This window comes from Dermacentor silvarum, chromosome 11 (assembly GCF_013339745.2).
Source record: "Dermacentor silvarum isolate Dsil-2018 chromosome 11, BIME_Dsil_1.4, whole genome shotgun sequence".
NCBI lineage: Eukaryota > Metazoa > Arthropoda > Arachnida > Ixodida > Ixodidae > Dermacentor > Dermacentor silvarum.
Window position 1 is genome coordinate 87,766,074 of NC_051164.1, and position 17,379 is coordinate 87,783,452.

General features: G+C 46.6%; 2 protein-coding genes across 7 annotated transcripts in view; one reads left to right on the forward strand and one right to left on the reverse strand.

Moving 5' to 3' along the window:
- LOC119433843 (probable RNA-binding protein 46) overlaps positions 1-6,915 on the reverse strand; it is a 58,078-nt gene extending 51,163 nt beyond the window's left edge. For both annotated transcript variants that reach the window (XM_037701110.2, XM_037701109.2), the window contains exon 1: positions 6,679-6,915. In XM_037701110.2, the coding sequence (XP_037557038.1) occupies positions 6,679-6,722 (44 nt within the window). In that variant the 5' untranslated portion in view covers positions 6,723-6,915. The remainder of the gene's footprint in view (positions 1-6,678) is intronic.
- Positions 1-17,379, forward strand: part of LOC119432728 (uncharacterized) — a 127,840-nt gene that overhangs the window by 65,377 nt on the left and 45,084 nt on the right. For 3 of the 5 annotated variants that reach the window (XM_049658443.1, XM_049658440.1, XM_049658442.1), the window contains exon 1: positions 11,854-12,267. The exons of 1 other annotated variant lie outside the window; for it this stretch is intronic. In XM_049658443.1, the coding sequence (XP_049514400.1) occupies positions 12,057-12,267 (211 nt within the window). In that variant the 5' untranslated portion in view covers positions 11,854-12,056. Of the gene's footprint in view, positions 1-11,852; positions 12,268-17,379 lie in introns of those variants that run through there. One more of the 5 variants, XM_049658441.1, reaches the window with a different exon arrangement.

Here is a 17,379-nt window from a genome sequence, read left to right on the forward strand (position 1 = left end):
TGCAGGAATTTGCTTATTGCTTCCGTTTTCACTACTAGCGTAATAAAACTATGCAATTAATGCTACTGCTACTGCTACTACTACTACTACCGCTACGTATTTCCCTTCTTTTAAATTATATATTGGGCACTCGATTCCATATTCGAAGCCATATTTCTTAGCATATTATCATTCGACAGAAGCATCTCGGACGGCAAGCCCCAGAGCAACAATTCTCACCCGACGGTGCGACCCCGAAAATTGGCATGTCACGTACTATACCGCGCTCAGTACGGGCGACAACGCGAAAGCGCGTAGCAAAGCGGTCGCGCTTTGTCGCTCATACCGGGCGCGACAGCACAGCTGTGTAACTTGGACCGAAAAAAAAGTTACTCATCAGTTCAATCCAGGCTCCCGCGATTACTTCGTACACTGCCCCAGCAGTTACCGCCGCCTCATCCCTTTCAAAAACCCCTCGTCTATCGCCTTTGCCTCTCGAGTCTTTCTACGCTCGGCAGATGACCCAAGGTCGGCGGCACCGACCTCGCTCGCACCTCGCGAGGCAGACGACCCACGGGATCGCCGAAGTCTCTTCAGCCGCGCATTTGTTCAACTGTGCGCGACAAAGAACACCCCCCCCCCCCCCCCCCTTCCGCCGGCGCACCCTCAGAAGAGTTATCGCCCCCCCCCCCCCGACTGGCCCACCCAACACCAAAAGAAACTTCCCGCCTAACCGATAGTTTCGCGGGGGCTGAAAATTGCGCCGACAGTTTCCCACCGGTTGACGTGCACGGTACACCGCAAAGGACGGGAGCAAGAGGCACCACGGGACTGATCGGCATCTCAAGGGTGACCGCCGAGGCGGTCGAACTTCGACCCCGAACTTCCGACGAAGGACGACGGCGGCGGCACGTAATCTCGGCCTCGAGCGAGAAAGGGGGGGGAAGGCACCGAAAAAAAAAAAAAAAAAAAACCACCGAGTATTCCCAAAGCTGACGAGATTACCGTATTCGCGCCAATCTAAGCACCTTTCCTTAGACAAGCCCAAGTCAAGCTTCTCTGCTGACGGCGGCGCTTGTCGTCGCGAATCTCCCCTACGAGCAAGGCCAACTTTCACGGGTGTATACACCGCCCGTATCCCCCGCTTATCGTTTCGCTAGCTGCAACCACTCTCGCGTTGCGCGTGGCCGCCTCTTTATTCAATTCACGTGAATAAGATCAACATTGCCTGAAGAAGGGCCGGTGGCTCTCGAGTCGGCCGGAAATGTAATGGGACGTGCCTTCGTCGAGGCAATAACTGCTATACGGATGCTCGATGGAAACACGCAGCCGTGGCAATTGCAAAGTAGGCGAGACGTGTACAGTATGATGACGAAAAAGGCGCAATGTTCAAAAACGAGTGTTGACTGTGTTAGGTTAGGTTAGTTCGGGGGGGGGGGGGGGGGGGGTGCAGCTTATTCTTTCAAGTGGCAGTCCGCGACTGGCGCCGCAGCGACCCCGCGTGTCGCCCTCGTGTTAACTTTACCATATACCTGCCACGTTTGGAGAAACTAAATTTGGGAGATCTTCCGACCGGGGGGGGTCAGTAGGTTACACAACATCCCCCCCCCCAATGTCGATATTTTCAAGTACTCACAGCCGTACTTCATTACAAGTTTACTTGCACATATACAAATGACCATATGAACATCAAGGTCTCACTTTTGCAAGCATTTTGTTGTTGCCTAATTTTGCCTTCATAAAATATTTAAAATTTAATTAAATTCTCGGGTCTTACGTCCCACGACCACCATCTGATTATATGAGGCACGCCGTAGTGGGGAACACCGGCTTAATTTCGACCACCTGGGGTTCTTTAACATGCACCCAATGGACAGCACACGGGCGTTCTTGCATTTCGCCCCCGATTAAATGCAGCCGCCATGGCACGAGATTTGATCCCGCGAACTCATGCTTAGTAGCGCAAAGCCACTAAGCAACTACGGCGGGTGTTGAGAAATTCTTCAGATAATGATTGATTGTAAAAAAAATTCAATTTCTTCCACATTTTGCGAGGTTGACGTTTCCCAGCGTCTTGGACGAGCGGCACTGCGTCCTCGTATGTTTCACGATGTTAAATTGCCGCTCGCACTCTGCATTGCTCTGTGGTATCAACAAAATACCCAGCGTCACTTCGGCTGAGCACTACATTCAAAATACTTGAAGATACTTTTGCGCTAGCGCTCCTTGCTTTTAAACCCATGACTGACCGTAGGCCTACGCAATGCCAGAGCGGCTGACGCCGAGGAGAACGATGGAGAGTCCGGTGTTGCTAGTTGCGGAAGGCGGCATTCGCCGGCTAGCTTAATGAGACTAGGACCACTAGGGCACCCAACAACCCCGTCAGCGTAAGGAGCGGCTATTAAAGAAATAGCGCATGTATAGGGTTTCCCTACTACTTGCACGATGACCTTCCAACTGTATTATTTATTCTATTTTTATTTATTTACATCATACTGCAGGCCGTGCTAGTATGATGCAAATGATAGGTGGATGTGATGATGGATTAGATTGGGTTGGATTTTTTTTTTTTTTGCCAATGTGGCCTGACAAAGCGCTGGACGTGGGAACGGGACACAACAGCAATTTCGGGAGATTTTCCTGTCAACCGTACAACCGGAAGAAATTGCCCAAATCCGGGAGACTTGGCAGGTATGCTTTAGCGTTTTTTTTTTTTTCGTGCTAAAATGACCAGTACGAGGGATGGGTGGCCAGATTCACAATTAATTATAAAATAGTTGACCAGCCACGACAGCACGGCTACGGCAACCGCGCGTTCCTAAATTAAATTATGGGGTTTCGCGTGCCAGAACCACGATCTGATTATGAGGCGCGCCGTAGTGGAGGGAACTACGGAATAGTTTGGACCACCCGGGTTTTTTTTTAACGTGCACCTAAATCTAAGCACGCCGGCAGCGTTTTCGCATTTCGCCCCCATCGAAATGCGGCCGCCGTGGCTAGGATTTGATCCCGCGACCTCGTGTTTATAGCAGCCCAGCACCATAGCCACTAAGAAACCACGGCGGCGGGTGCCGCGCATTCTGCTGAAGGTGAATTCAGAGAGAGAGAACGAGAGAAAAGAATTTCGGCGATTTCTTCAGCTCCGCATTCATTTACCGCGACGGCAGCATTCTCCTACAATGAAGAACACCACCTTATTTTCGCTTGCCTGGTTTTTCCTTGAATAACCGCCCCCCCCCCCCCCCCCGGCCGGAAACTGGAAAAGAATCGTCAGTTATAGGGCTGTTGGCTATGGGGGAGGGGTGCGGTCATAACAAAAATGCATTAAAGTAAGAATTTGAATATATATATATATATATATATATATATATATATATCCTCTCCTACGCTGCCCCCTTTCTCTCCTCTAGGAATCCTCTACTGTACGGAGCGGCGCCCGCGTGCCACACCCCCACAGCGCATGCGCGTCCCCTCCCCCTCTCTCTCCTCTCCTACGCTCCCCCTTTCTCTCCTCTAGGAATCCGGAGCGGCGAGCACGACAAGTGGTGCGACAGCTGCATACTCCGCTGGGGTCGCCACGGTAGTTCCTCGGTATGAAAATGACGGAGCGCGCGCGCCTCATTCTCTCTCCTGTGCAGCGCCGCGATGAGCGCTCGGGCCGCTGCCGCGAAACCATCTCCCGCTCAAGCTAACCATCTCCCCGCTGCTTCGCATCCACACATGGTTCCCTTTAGCGGGAGATGGAGTAATTTTTTTTTTGAGCGCAGCTCTTAGGCGCCCGTTCCTGCGTTTCGCGACGGCGTCCCTCGGCGTAACCGCGCGAACGAGCACGGGGAAGGATGAAAGAGCGAACGCGGAGTGCAGCGGGGGATGAAAGACGCCGATAGCGAAGACAGCGCGAGGAGAAGTCGGAGGAGGAGGGTGCGGCGAAAACGTAAGAAAAGCTCTGCGGCGATGACCGCTACGAGATGGCGCCAGAGTGGCGCGCCGTCGTCTGTTCACCAATGGCATGCGTCGAGCGCGCCCACCGATACCATATATGTAAACAAAGCACTGCATGAGCGGATGTCTTGTGTGGCGGCTGCTGTGAATCGCGTCCAAACGTTACCTCTCGCGATCTCCCGATTAGCGAAGCAGTCGCGCCAACACTTCGCCCCGTTTGCAATGTGCCGCACGAGACAGATTGTCCGCGCCAGCCAATATATCGCGAAATGAAACACGTATAGAGCTGCACTCAAATTTCGCATTAGCGAGTATATTATTCGTCGGTAATTTTTTTCTCTCCGGGCTTTTTTTTTTTCCTGCGCGGCACACTTGCACAAGCGGCGCCATTTCCCGTTCCACATTGGATGGTTTACCCAAGTCACGTGGACCTGCCGGTCCCGACGTGGGACTAGCCGGGTGCGCGACGAATTCGCGTCCTCGCCGGACCTCCAATAAAAGTTATTTCACTCACTCACGTGTGTCATGGTGAGTGACGTTGCAGGGAATGCGTTTTACGTAGAGACATTGGTCAACACCACCTATGGTGCATGTTGTCTTGGTGCGTGTGACCCGACTCACTGGCTGGGAGCGCAGCCTCCTCGAGAGGGAGGCCGTGCGGCGTTTGGCTTCAGCTATTTTAGTCCGCGCCCAGCAGTGTAATACGTTGCAGACACGATCGCCAGCACGTGATGTATACGCTTCGCTTGTCTATTTAAATTGGCCAGACCTAGTGAGGGGCGCCGAACTATGCAACCATCTGTGGCTCTCATCAACCCACTTACCAAGTTCCGTGACTTTCACATACAGCATGACCGATAAGTGAAACTCATGACTATTTGCACCCTTTATTTGACTAAAGCCTCCATGACGGTCAGACCGTCGACACAGCTGGTAACAAGGTATCATTCCCCGCGTCACATGAACGGTGGCATAATTATGATGCGTGTCTTCTATAGCTGTGTCAGTTAATATGCAGACACCCCGTCAAACAACCAGACATTGCGAAAACGCAGTACGCGTGCATCATGCGATCCTTCCATGCTCTGTCATACTCATCATGTGCTCACGAAAAAAAAAAAAATAAGTATGGAGCGAAAGCTGATTACTTTCTCCATAACGTGGTCAGTGCACGTATTGCACTACAATGTGTGAGTGCTCGCTCGTGCAACAAACATCAGCAATAGCATGAGGACATCGGTGTCAAAGCAGCCACTTAAGTTTCAAAAACCTCAACAATGTACACGCTGCTTTCCGACAAAAACAGACAGTGAAATAGAGCGCCTGAATCCCGTGCAACTCGCAGAACCATCGCGGACGTTAATCGGCCAAGGTTGATCGTCCTATACTCACGGCAAAGATTATACTAAGTCTTCAATTCAAACACACACACACGTGATCCAGGTGACTATAAATTGGTGATCGATCTTTAACCAGACTCCAGAAAGAGAAGCAGCCGTGGCCACGTTAATAAGCCTGAAAACCCGAGCAACTGCGAACTCTTGAAACAGATGGACACCGAGAGAAAGCGCACTTTGTGTGTGTAATGGGCCGGTGAATACATGGACTTCAGTTAAACATGCGCAGGTAATTTGCTATATGCACGTAATTTACTATATGAGTGAACAGGAGGTATCGACCTCCAACGAACATGGAAACAGAAGCGGTGACATAATCAAATCTGAATACCCGAACAGGTGACGTTTGCACAAAACCCAGTCTAAAAACATGACAGCGAAGGAAAAAAAAAAAAAAAAAAAAAAAGCGCCGGGCCGGCATCTGGCTCCAACTAGACCGCATCACGACTCTTAATCGGTCAACGTTAAACGAACATCAGAAAACAGCGGCTAGACGCACATTCCCCGCACGAAAGTATTTGATGAGACTAAACGGCCAACGGTAAAGCTACTTGTTCAACATGTCAAATTCGCATCCGCAGATCATGGGTATTCGTTGCACAAAATAAGTTCGGTGTTCTCTCATATTCCCACACAAGTAATCTTTGCTCATGAAAGCACGGAAAGAATCGTCAGTTCCAACACACGCGATCCAGACAATTGAAAAGGCGGTACCGACCTCCAACGAACCTCGAAGCATGTCAGAGCGACTAAAAAAACCGAACGGTCGTCGTTTGCATCACCTCTTGCTTGAGAACAGACGGTAGCAAATTCAGCGCTGGAACAGAGCTACTCACAAAACCGTCACGATGGTAATAGGCAACGTTAATCGTTACTGTAAGTGTGGACAACTAATCTTAAGTTTACGTAAACACACATGCACGATACGTACTGCGCGATCGAAAACCTGGAGGAAAAGCTCCGTCGCACCTCCCAGCTTATATCACTGCATCGTTATTCAATAAAAAGCGAGCTTAAACGCGGAACAACGTCGCAAATAAACAGTCGCACCAAAGCCTGCACGTGGAATTCCTTCCGGCATTATTTCTTTTCAAATGACTGTCAAATGATTGCGTCAGGCAGTCACGCCGTAGAAGTTTTCCGGCCGTGGTTCCCGAATCGCACGACTGCGTAGTTAGCGGACAAGTCATGCGGACAAGCCGTCCTGTTGCTCAATTTTACCGCCTGCCGCGAGCTAACAGTTTCGCGGCATTTGACAATTCAGCAAGCAATTAAGTGCCCATAGTTCAATGGCCAAATTTCAACTTCTTAACGCCCGCTGATTGCAAGAAGAGAGAAAAAAAAAAATGTCACCACTCACCCCCGCCGCGAACGGTCCGCCGTGAAACTGCCCGTGGGCAGCATGGCGCCAAAAACGAAGCGCACGAGCGGATAACGGTAACACGCCGAGATAACCGCAATTACGTGCTGACCGATGATCTGGTTCAAATGAAGAGCTTATAAGTCGCGCTCAGATAAGCTTATTCGCAACTTATACTGCCGGTAACTAGCACGTAACACTTGCTACAGGTCGTTACATGTCCGCTCCAACGGTACAATGAGCACTACAGCACGTCTGCAACGACGCGGGCTTGTTTTTTTCGCGTCGCGCTCACAGATAGAAAAAAAGACGACCGAAGCAACTTTTTACTGCATTTAACTAGAAAATGATAACCTTTCATGCAGAAACATCGCACATTATAGGATTTTGTAAGGTCGCTGTCCTATGGAAGCGGTTTCTTGAATCACCGCCAGGGGCAGCACATATATATCACATACAAAGCCTGGAGACATCCAAGAAATGATAAAATCAAAAAAGAATAGCTTTAGGATAATTTGAAGGTGCAGTCTGTTCGAGGTCAGATCAAAATGTTTGAGAACACATGCTTACAGTGTGGGAATAGCGCAAAACCCAGAGTATATTTTATATTACTAGCATGTCGCAGTGACAGTATCTATACAGGAGTATATATATAGACCTATTATGTCGTTTCAAAGGAGACACGCATAACATCTATCCACGTATTCATGTCTGTTTTTGTTTTGTTTTGTTTTTCAAATTCCGCGCAGCGCTGGCATGCTACAGCGAAAAAAAAAAAGAAAGAAAGAACGCTGTGTATAAATTACTACAACCTTTTACCGTATAGTGCCCCTCGATTGAACAACAGTTGAACAAAATACCAAGTCCAGTGAACAATCCATTACATCTCCCCCTCGCTTACGTTTCGTTTGAATGAGCGACCACGCGAACAAATGAATTGCAGTGTTGAAATTCGTTCAAGTTAGGTTTTTACTAGTTTTGGATACATTTACGCATCTATTGTACAGAACGATGAGAGACCCTGCTGCTGTGGATGGCGCCGTGTTAATGAAAATATTTTTACCCGGGTTAACTCGCATTCTTCAACGTGCTATCAGCACAAGTTAAAACCCGAACAAGCGTAGATCTTGGGTGAGTTGGTATTTCATGAATAGCAAAATATTTAAAAGAATAACGGGCACAATCTGTGTTGTTTTCTAGAAGTTGTCCTCATTTTTTTATTTTCATTCTTTTTTCTGCGTGTGCTAAAAATATTGTGCAATTCAAGGAAACTCTGACTGGAACTCCTGTTGCGCGTAATCGCTCTGTCTCGGTTCGTGACCATGATTTTGTCCCAAATGTGCATTTCGAAGCCTGAATTAAGCCATGTACGGATACAGGTGAGCCTGTAAACATAGTAACGCGTTCTTTACAGTCGTTTCCAACCTGTTTGCGTTTGAATTTAAGCTAATAGTGCGCGTGTTTTTGAACTTTTCCGAATTGAAAAGCAGCCGACTACATCTATATAAACTAGCTGTGACCTCGCGCTAGAGAAAGAAAGCATCGAATGGCCATTAAGCAAACTCTTTGTTTATCATGTCTGCAACTAATCCTTTCCGATCCAATGACTTCTGTAAAGACTTATACATAATGCTTCGAAAGAAATGTTGGACACACAGGAAAACAAAAGCCAAGACTAAGATCAGAAATTAGTTCACCAGCAAGTCTACGCGTTTACCTGGCGTAGTGCATCGCTATTATGCTTTTCTGGTGCAACACTTTTGAAGCCTACACATAGGAGCAGTGATATAAATACATGACTCATGCAGCATATGTAGTAGTTTTTCATGGTTTGGGATCAATGGTCATTCATATTTTGGTTGCTGCAAGTGTGCAAAAAGGTAACATGATCATAAAATATTACAATACTTTGAGAAAGAAAGAAAGAAAGATGTCAGGCGCCTAATTGTAAAGGATGGCGACTCGAGCCATTTGTATGGTTTTAAATTTCGTAGAAAATCGTTGGTCGTGTACTCATAGAGCTCTTTAACCTTGATGCCATCTTAAAATTATAATGTAGCTTGTATATGGTGGATTGAGCGTCAAAACGCAAATACGCGCTTATCTGATTTAAAGAATCATTACGAAACTTTCAAGAGAAAATGGCTCGTTAACCACAAAATAAAGCATTTTCAAAACAAAAAAATAAAGAAAAATTTTGTTTCGGAGCACATTTAATGAAAATACGAGAATCAATATCATAGGATGTCGGAGGAGGTGTGATAGCCGTGAGAGTTCCACAGTAAGTAATTTCATGGCCGCGCTGGGACGTTTCATACAATAGTAATTATTGTTAAAAGATCTATACGCGCTTTTAAGGCATGTTATATCGCCTCATTCGCACTTCTCCGCCACAACGTCTAGACGCTGGGGCGCTGAAGGCCCACCATAGCAGAGTGACTGGACTCAACACCAGGTAGGGTATTCTGCAAAAGTTCACCTGGTGGACTGTCCACTTGGGCCGCTGCTGATTGGCTGCAGCTGCAACAGTGAGGGGAGAGCCCCCAGCCAGTCTCCTCGCTCGTACAGCTGCAGCCAATCAGCGACAGCTGAAATGGACAGTCCTCTAGGTGGACTCTAGAGAATACCCCCCCCCCCCCCCCCCTTGCAGGTATGCCCCAGGTAACCGCAGGTCGGGAGAAGCCAATGGCCTTTCGCCGCGGAACGACAGGGCAATTGAGCACCAGACAGGCGCTTGCCTTGTTCGTTAAGAATAAGTGATATCAGAGCGCGCGTTACACGTGTGAAAAGGATGAAGCCCATAAACGTGAAGACTAACCACGAAACACAAATCTTCGTCAAGCTGACTTATTGAAGTAAAGGCAGCAAAGTATACGACGGTTGAACGTCTTGGACGGCTTGATTAGTGCTTCGCTGGAGATGTACGCTACACTCTTAAGTGGTTTACGTTGGGCACCGCATGTTAAAACCTTCTCTCTCTCTCTCTCTCTCTCTCTTTGTGAAATTGACTGAGCGCAACGCGGACGATTCCCCCCCCCCCCCCCCCCCCCGGAATTATATTTGCAGTGTGTTCTTCGTATGTTTGGCCATGCAGAGGTAGCTTTAGCGCGGGAGCTTTTTTCTTTTTCTTTTTTTGCATCAGAAAAAAGTTAAAAATACTACTGACGATGGGAAGCATATTGTTTCTTTATGCCGTCATTTTTTCAAAAAATATTGTTAAAAGTTGTGCAATTAAATAGAAAAAAGGAGGGGGGGTACTTTTGTGTCCTCGCACTTATAGGCAATCCACACAGCGGGGGGACGCCGTAGTGGAGGTCTCCGGATTATTTTTGACCACATATGTAGGGTTCTTTGATGTGCACCAAAAGCAGGATTAGGCTTGATTCACACAGCTGTCATCACCCCCGTCCGGTCCTATCACGCCGGTGTCCGTTAGGGGAGAGCGGTTTCACGCTTATTTTCCCTTAAAGAAAAAGAAAAAAGGAACGACGACGACGAAAGTACGCCGGCGGCGTTGGCCGTTGCTACCAACAAATTGGAATTGATTGAGGCATCATCATCATCATCATCATCATCATCATCATCATCATCATCATCAACGTCGCTGGCATCTTGGTTTTGAGAAGAAACCGGCGAGAATATCGAACGCCGCAGTTCCGGCGACGGGGCGGGTGACGGCTATGTGTTTGACGTACCCAACGTTATTCATTAATTCCTCTGCCAAATACATGAATTATTTCATCTTCGTTCGGAGATAGTCAACCTATCGTTGCAGTATTATATTCTCTTATAACCTTTAAAAAACGAATAAAACCTCTTACAGGTTTGACCATCGTATTGGATTCCGTAATCACGACCTATCCTAGATATGTTGATAACGACTTTGTCGAATCCACAAAAAAAAAGGAAAAAAAAAAGAAACTATATCAGGTTTAGACATGTTGCACCATTACAACACTGACATGAATTTATTCTATTGACATGTGTTACTACTGAATTCGTCAGTCAATTTCATTTTATTGCGATAGCAACTACGCGTATTTGACACTCCAGGCGCATTTCTGCCATGGTCGTCGCCGTGATGTTCCGGAGGCGATAGCGTATGCCGCGGCCGCCATACATTCTGTACATTCGACTGCGACTGTGAATGGCCCGGCCGCGCGGGTACTACATTGAAAGCAATTTGCGATGGGGACAGAGTGCACCGAATGCTGATAGCTTCGTGTGCGCTGTATTCTGGCCGCTTAGCTGGCGTTGAAGCGAGATGCAGTACAAAGATAAATCTGCTCGCTGCTGCGGCCGCGCTTTCTCACTCCAGCGTTTTGACAGCGAGTGTGCGCGGTCATCGAGTGAGATGAGTTCATGTTTGCTTGTGCGCGCGTGGGAACGTGTCTGGCAATTCAATTAGTAAGCGAACGTTTACGAGTTTATACGGCCGATAAAGCTACTCGCCTTACTTCGTATTGCTGTCTACTAGCTTGCGATAAGCATCGCAACCGATGCTTATCGCAACCGATGCAAAAAACTGCGACTTTTATTTTAGGCTGTTTCTGCATAAGAGTTATACTAGCACGTTTCTTTCTTTTTTATTATTTTGCGCACCTTTCGAGTGTTTTATGTTATTCGTACTTGGTGGTGTATAACCTCAGCCTTACAATTGCCTCAATTATTCATAAATTTGTAGACTTAACTACAGATAAATAATGCAGACTGTAGACTCAAACTGGTCACGATAACCCCCCCCCCCCCCAACTCCTCCTCCCCCGAAATTTTGGTGCACCAGGGTGCCGCCTGCCTATCGCTAGTGGCACCAAGTCTGTTTGAGTTGTCATCGCACACTGCATGCTCATGTCTGTCTGACAAGCTGCGTACGCCAGCGCTCGTCAATTGGCTGATAGCAGCACCTCGAACAGTCCGGGACGACTAATCGAAGAGACGACGGAGGACACTCTGTCAGCAACGCTCATTTCATCTGTCAAATTTCCCGCCATTCGGTCTTCCCGCCCCGTGAGCGACGCTGTGCTGTGACTGCGCCGTTCAGCCCGATTAGGGACCATAGCCCGATCATTCGACGGTACACTAGCAGTGCCCTTTTGAACACGTTGAGTACAAACATGCTGGTAATTCAGTACCACGCATTCGTTACAAAATTTCCAGCGAACTGCTGGGTTTATTCGGTTCGCGGTGCGGTCAGTGCGGTGGCGCCATCTGAACAACAGTTGCAGCAGCTACTGAGAGAGGATCGAGCACCGCAGCAGACCTACCGAACGCGAAACGTGCCGGATCGTTCGCGTATGCTGGATCGCACGTGTTGACGAATTATTTTTGGTTTGTGTGTTCGCATACCTCGTCCTTGTTCAGCTTTCACTCAAAGGAAGATGAGAAAGTTTAATAGCAATCGCATCTGCAGCGTTCCGCATTGCACGAACCGTGCCGTGAACGGGGAAACCAGCCTTCATTCGTTCCCGCCGGATGCGGCCAAGAAGGAAGAATGGTGCGCCAGACTTCGCATCTGTAAGCCGGTAACGCCGGCAATGAGAGTTTGCAGCGCGCACTTTGTCGCTGGCGACTTCTTCTGGAGCAACGTGGGTAAGCGCGTTTACGTGAACGCGCATTGTCAACGACGTGCCCTTGTCGCGAGTTTGTTTTTGTAAGCGCGGCCTGGCAACAAGAAGCTCGCAACACGAGCCGGTGAGTTGCTGCGCGCATATATGAATTGAGACCATTGGATAGAACCTTCAACTTCATACTTACAGCTGAGTCTTGTCTGTGCAATGGTATGAATTGCTGCAGCAAAACTAATCCCCTGCAGCCAATCTGCGTTGCGATCACGCCACAAACTCCCAGCCAGTTGTTTGTCTTGTGGCGCATCATGGCATTTCTATTTCACTGCTTGAGAAAATTGGTGCTACTGCTGTCTCGGCGGTTATTTTTGCAACCATTCGAACTTGTGAAGGTGTGCTCATGAGCAATAACAGTCACAGCCATATCCAGGAACACAAAGAGTGTTCTCTCTCGGGCAACAAACTAAAAGTAGCATTTCAGCATCACGAATGCGCCTGACAAGATCAGCAGCGAAATCCTTCGATGATCATTTGGAGTTCACACAGGCACAAGTCCCACGTCCTCTAATAATTCAACAAACTTTAGATTCCTGCAGCATACTGGAAGACTTGAAACATGCTCTTATGATACCAGCGTAACAGTATGCTGACTAAACCAGTCCTAGTAATCCATTTCGCTTGCTTTTGACAATATTGTCACGAGCCTTCAGAAGTACTCTTGGGTTTTAATAAACCGCAGAGCAGCTGGCTCCTGGAAAACGTGTCTGTTGGGGCTGGGTTCTCGAGCAGGGAAGACATGCGTGGTCTTTGTTCTTTTGGGCTCGACCTACTCTTGCTCTCGACCCACTACCTACAGGTGGCAATATTTAACACCACTTACCAAATTCGTAATTCATTTGCATGAAGTATTCACCATGCCCCATATACTTAATCTCACGTCGATCATGCACAGAGGTTTATGCTATCTTTGCTGAAACCATTTGTTACGAATTCTCTTTTTTTTTGCACTTTCGATTGCCTAATGGAATCTTTTACCTGCCTGTATTGCCACGCTAATCCAGCCGTCTTCAGTTCAGTTGATGCATCTTGTACTTGTTTTGATGTAACAAGGTTCAATAAGTATGAATTTTCTCACTTGTATGTAAACATTTTGTTTTCTGTCATTTACCATTTTAATTAGTATTCACACTGTATTACTGTGTCCCTGTATGCATTCCGTTGTCAATCCTGTTTTCATTCCCCCTCCTATGTGATGTGCTTTCAGACCTTTAGGCATTATGGTCCATAAACAAACAACTCTACATTAGTCCACCTTAATCCACCTTGCTCTAATTAGTACCAACCTTAATCCACCTTGTTCTAATGTGTACCAACCTTAATCCACGCTAAGGATGATTTTTGGTAGCACTCGTTGAGGACAACGCCGGCATTTCTGCCTCATGGAACATATAATGCTTTCGCATTAATAAATTTTGATGAAAGTGGGCATCAACAAAAGATGTAAAAGAAACTCGTTTTGGTACTCATGCTTTCTCCATTCCATTTACTGAACTGCTGTTATGACTGTCTTAATTCACAGCATAAACCATACCTGGAGCTAAACTTGTGTTAACAGATAAATAAACGAAGTCATCAGCTGGGTTAGAAACCTGCTGGGCATGACACACTCGCAGCATAGATAGCGTTCCTGTGCTTTCTCATTTTTTAGTACTTATGTGCATGAAAATACTATGTAACACGATATTCCACTTGTGGGTAAATTTCATTTCGCTGTTATTTATTTTTGTTATTTCCTGCCTCTCTTGTTCGATGCCATTCAACCACAGGCCTCAGACCCAGTCAAGCTAGTGACTAGCTTTTTGTCTGGGGTCCTTCCTAAATCTTGCGAGAATAAAATCTGATTCTGATATGGTATGCCATGGGAAAGTGCACCAAACTGTGTTTTCTTGAGGCCGATCTATGAAAGCTGTCGCATGTTCTAGTGTTTTACAGGCACATTGGAAAGACCCTCCCTAGGGGTCAGGCGCGTAGCCAGGGGGGGGGCTGATGGGGCTTCAGCCCCCCCCGAAATTTTTTCGTGCCGGCATGCACCGCCGACCAAAACTACCACCGACGCCGGGAATAATAATAATAATAATAATAATAATAATAATAATAATAATAATAATAATAATAATAATAATAATAATTTACTTCCCATGAAAAGAATGTGGGGTTCTGGATAAAAAGTTGCACGCAGGCAACTTGACCAGCCCAAAAACCCATCAAAGGCAACAGAGGGCGTCGGGCGCTCACATGTGAGTAAGCAGATGGGAAGGTGTCAATTAAAAAAAATGTGTATACGAGACAGGTAGTAATACACTTCAACAATTAGAAAAACAAGTAGTCTGCATTAACAAGGAATTATTGAATTTATACATGAGCATTATAGATTACATAAAAAAGTCTTATTATACGAAAACAGAAAAAAATAGAAAAAAAACTTAACATAGCAGTATATTCAGTGAAGCATAAACTAAAGCAAATAAAGGGAGGAAAAGTCATACAGTATAGCATATGAACAAACTCATTAAACAACAAGGATTAGTTTGACTGAAAGTAGTTGTGCAGGCTGCATAAGGACAGAAGGTCTATTTCTCGTAAGGCGAGGTTATTGAGTAAAGCCGGAAGTGTATGTCGAAGAATTTATTGACCATAATTCGTTCTTGAGTGCAGAATGTTCAATTGTTCAGGTATCCTAGTGTCGTAGGCTGCGACATGTTCGTGTAGGCGAGCTATGTTCAATCATTCTTATTCTGTCTACAATGTCTTTTTCACGCTCGAAAGACATTTCGGCACGAACATTGCGAACTCGGGCTGGATTTCGTGGCACCTGTGGTGGATTTCGTGGCACCTCGGGTCACGTAACGCAAGGAGCCCCATCCGAGCACAAACTTTCAATGGCTTTTCGATAGCGAGCGGGCGCGTTGCGGCATCTCGAAGCGGCCGCGGAATCTACGGAGAGCATAGATTTCAATTCCGAAATTTTATGGGTGTTAAGTTCTCATAAACTTTTGACGCGAAAGGTGCACTGACATTTCCAAAGGCGCGCTTTAAAATATTTTCAAGTATGGAACTTTATGGGGTTAATGCTGTTATAAACTTGGACCAACATGCGTGCACTCGAGCCCTCGTGTCCAAGCCGTTCCAGAAATGAATGCACGCGCTCGCAATCTTCCACACACACAAAAATACTAAATATTACCGTGACTTTGAGCTAGCAGCTGATAATTTTCTCCAAACATTTTCAGGACGCGTGCCCAATGTGATCGATCAGCTGGACCAGGGCAGGCAAAGTAAAATTTGAGAAAACAGGAGAAAGGAAATGGCCTATTATTGAGGAAATTCGTGTTGCGGGCTACAAGTTCTGGCTCTCGTTGGCCACAGGGACAGTGGCCCTATAGATTCAAGCATAGCCCCCCCCCCCCCCCCCCCCCCGGAAAATACAGGTATTTTCAAAGCGCTTCTTCGCATGCGAGCTGATTGGGGAGATACATATCTGAAGAACCATTTGGAAAGTTGCCCCAGTAATGCCTCGTATTTAAGCCCAGATGCACAAAACCAAATTATAGAAATTTGAGACGAAATTATCAAAGAAAGCCTAGTTGCAAAAGCAGGCTGCTTCTCCGTATTTGCTGACGAAACGATGGACATCGCCGGAATCGAACAGCCTAATGTTTGTGCAAAGTACCTAAGCAAGGATGCCAAGGACATCGAGGGAGTGTTTTAGGTTTTAGCACCGGAATAGATGCCCATCTCTCATTGCGACTGCAGGTTCTATGTAAATGTGTACAAACTGTTCCAGATTCTAGTCACCCTTCCAGTGACCACTGCCAGCGCAGAGAGAATATTTTTTAACGAGAGTTTATTAAAAAAACTACTTGCGCTCTACAATGTATGTGGAACGCATGGTTAGATTGGTGCTTCTATACACCCACAGAGACGTCGGCATCAACCTGTCCGAAGTCATTGACCGCTTCGCTCAACTTCCCCGCCGAGAGAAGTTTGTCCTTTAGATAGCGAAGCAGCAAAAATAAATGCAAGTAAAAAGCTCTATTCCTTCAGGTCCATAAGCTCGCAATTCGCTAGCTTTTAAAACTGCAGAAATTTTAGCCGTTTATTCTAGCAGTTAGCATCATGATCAAAATTATCGATCATGCGAATACGAAAATTACGAGGACATCAATAACCAATTTTGACCGACCTTGCTCATTGAAAGCCCGGCCCACGATGCGTTTGCCAAAAACACACTGGGATATTGGGTAGTTCAACTTGCCGCATAATCTGTGGCTTTCGTTTGTCCTTTTCTTTCCTTTTTAGCTACCTGCTTTTATTTCTTTTTTGAAACGAAGCAAAACCCTCCTTTAATTTTGGGTGCAGAATAATTGTTGCCGCTGTGCAGGCAGTTAAATTACACATTTTCGTACTGATTTCTGCATTATTCATCTATTATTCTACCTGTATGGTGCTGTGGCGACCGCTGCATGGCCCGAGTACATATCACGATGTCTGCGCGATCATGGTTTTGTTCTTGCCAAGATCATCTGTCTTTCTGTGCGCAAAGTTTACTATGTCTGACTCCGCAACTTGTTTATTTGTCTTGTTTGACGCATAATATACAGTGACGTTTGCTTAAATACGTAGATTTATTGGAGACTTAGACGAACATTTAAATATCTTCTTGCGAGGTGTTCGGTATACAAGCAGTGAACTTTGTTCCTAGCGACTCTTTGTTGCCCTTAGCGAGTTCTATCTTCGCATTTGTATATTACATTCTATCTTCGCATTTCTAATGTACATTTTGCGGAACTCCTACTTTTATGTGACTTCCACAGATACGAAGATGAGAGGATTGCCCTTCGGACGGCTTTGGGGCACTTAGACGACAGGCCTTTTACGGAGGAAAAGATCTTGGGCGCGTGGCCTATGTGCAGGGCTACAAAGGCGCTGCTGTGTTTTTTGAAGTGCACAAGCCTGTATTACCGCCTGTGACGAAACTCAGCGATGAACGCTTAACTGTAAATGTGCAACGTGTGAACTGTGAAATTCTCTCTTCCTTATCTTTCAATCCCTTCTCGCCCTTCCCCCGTGCAGGGTA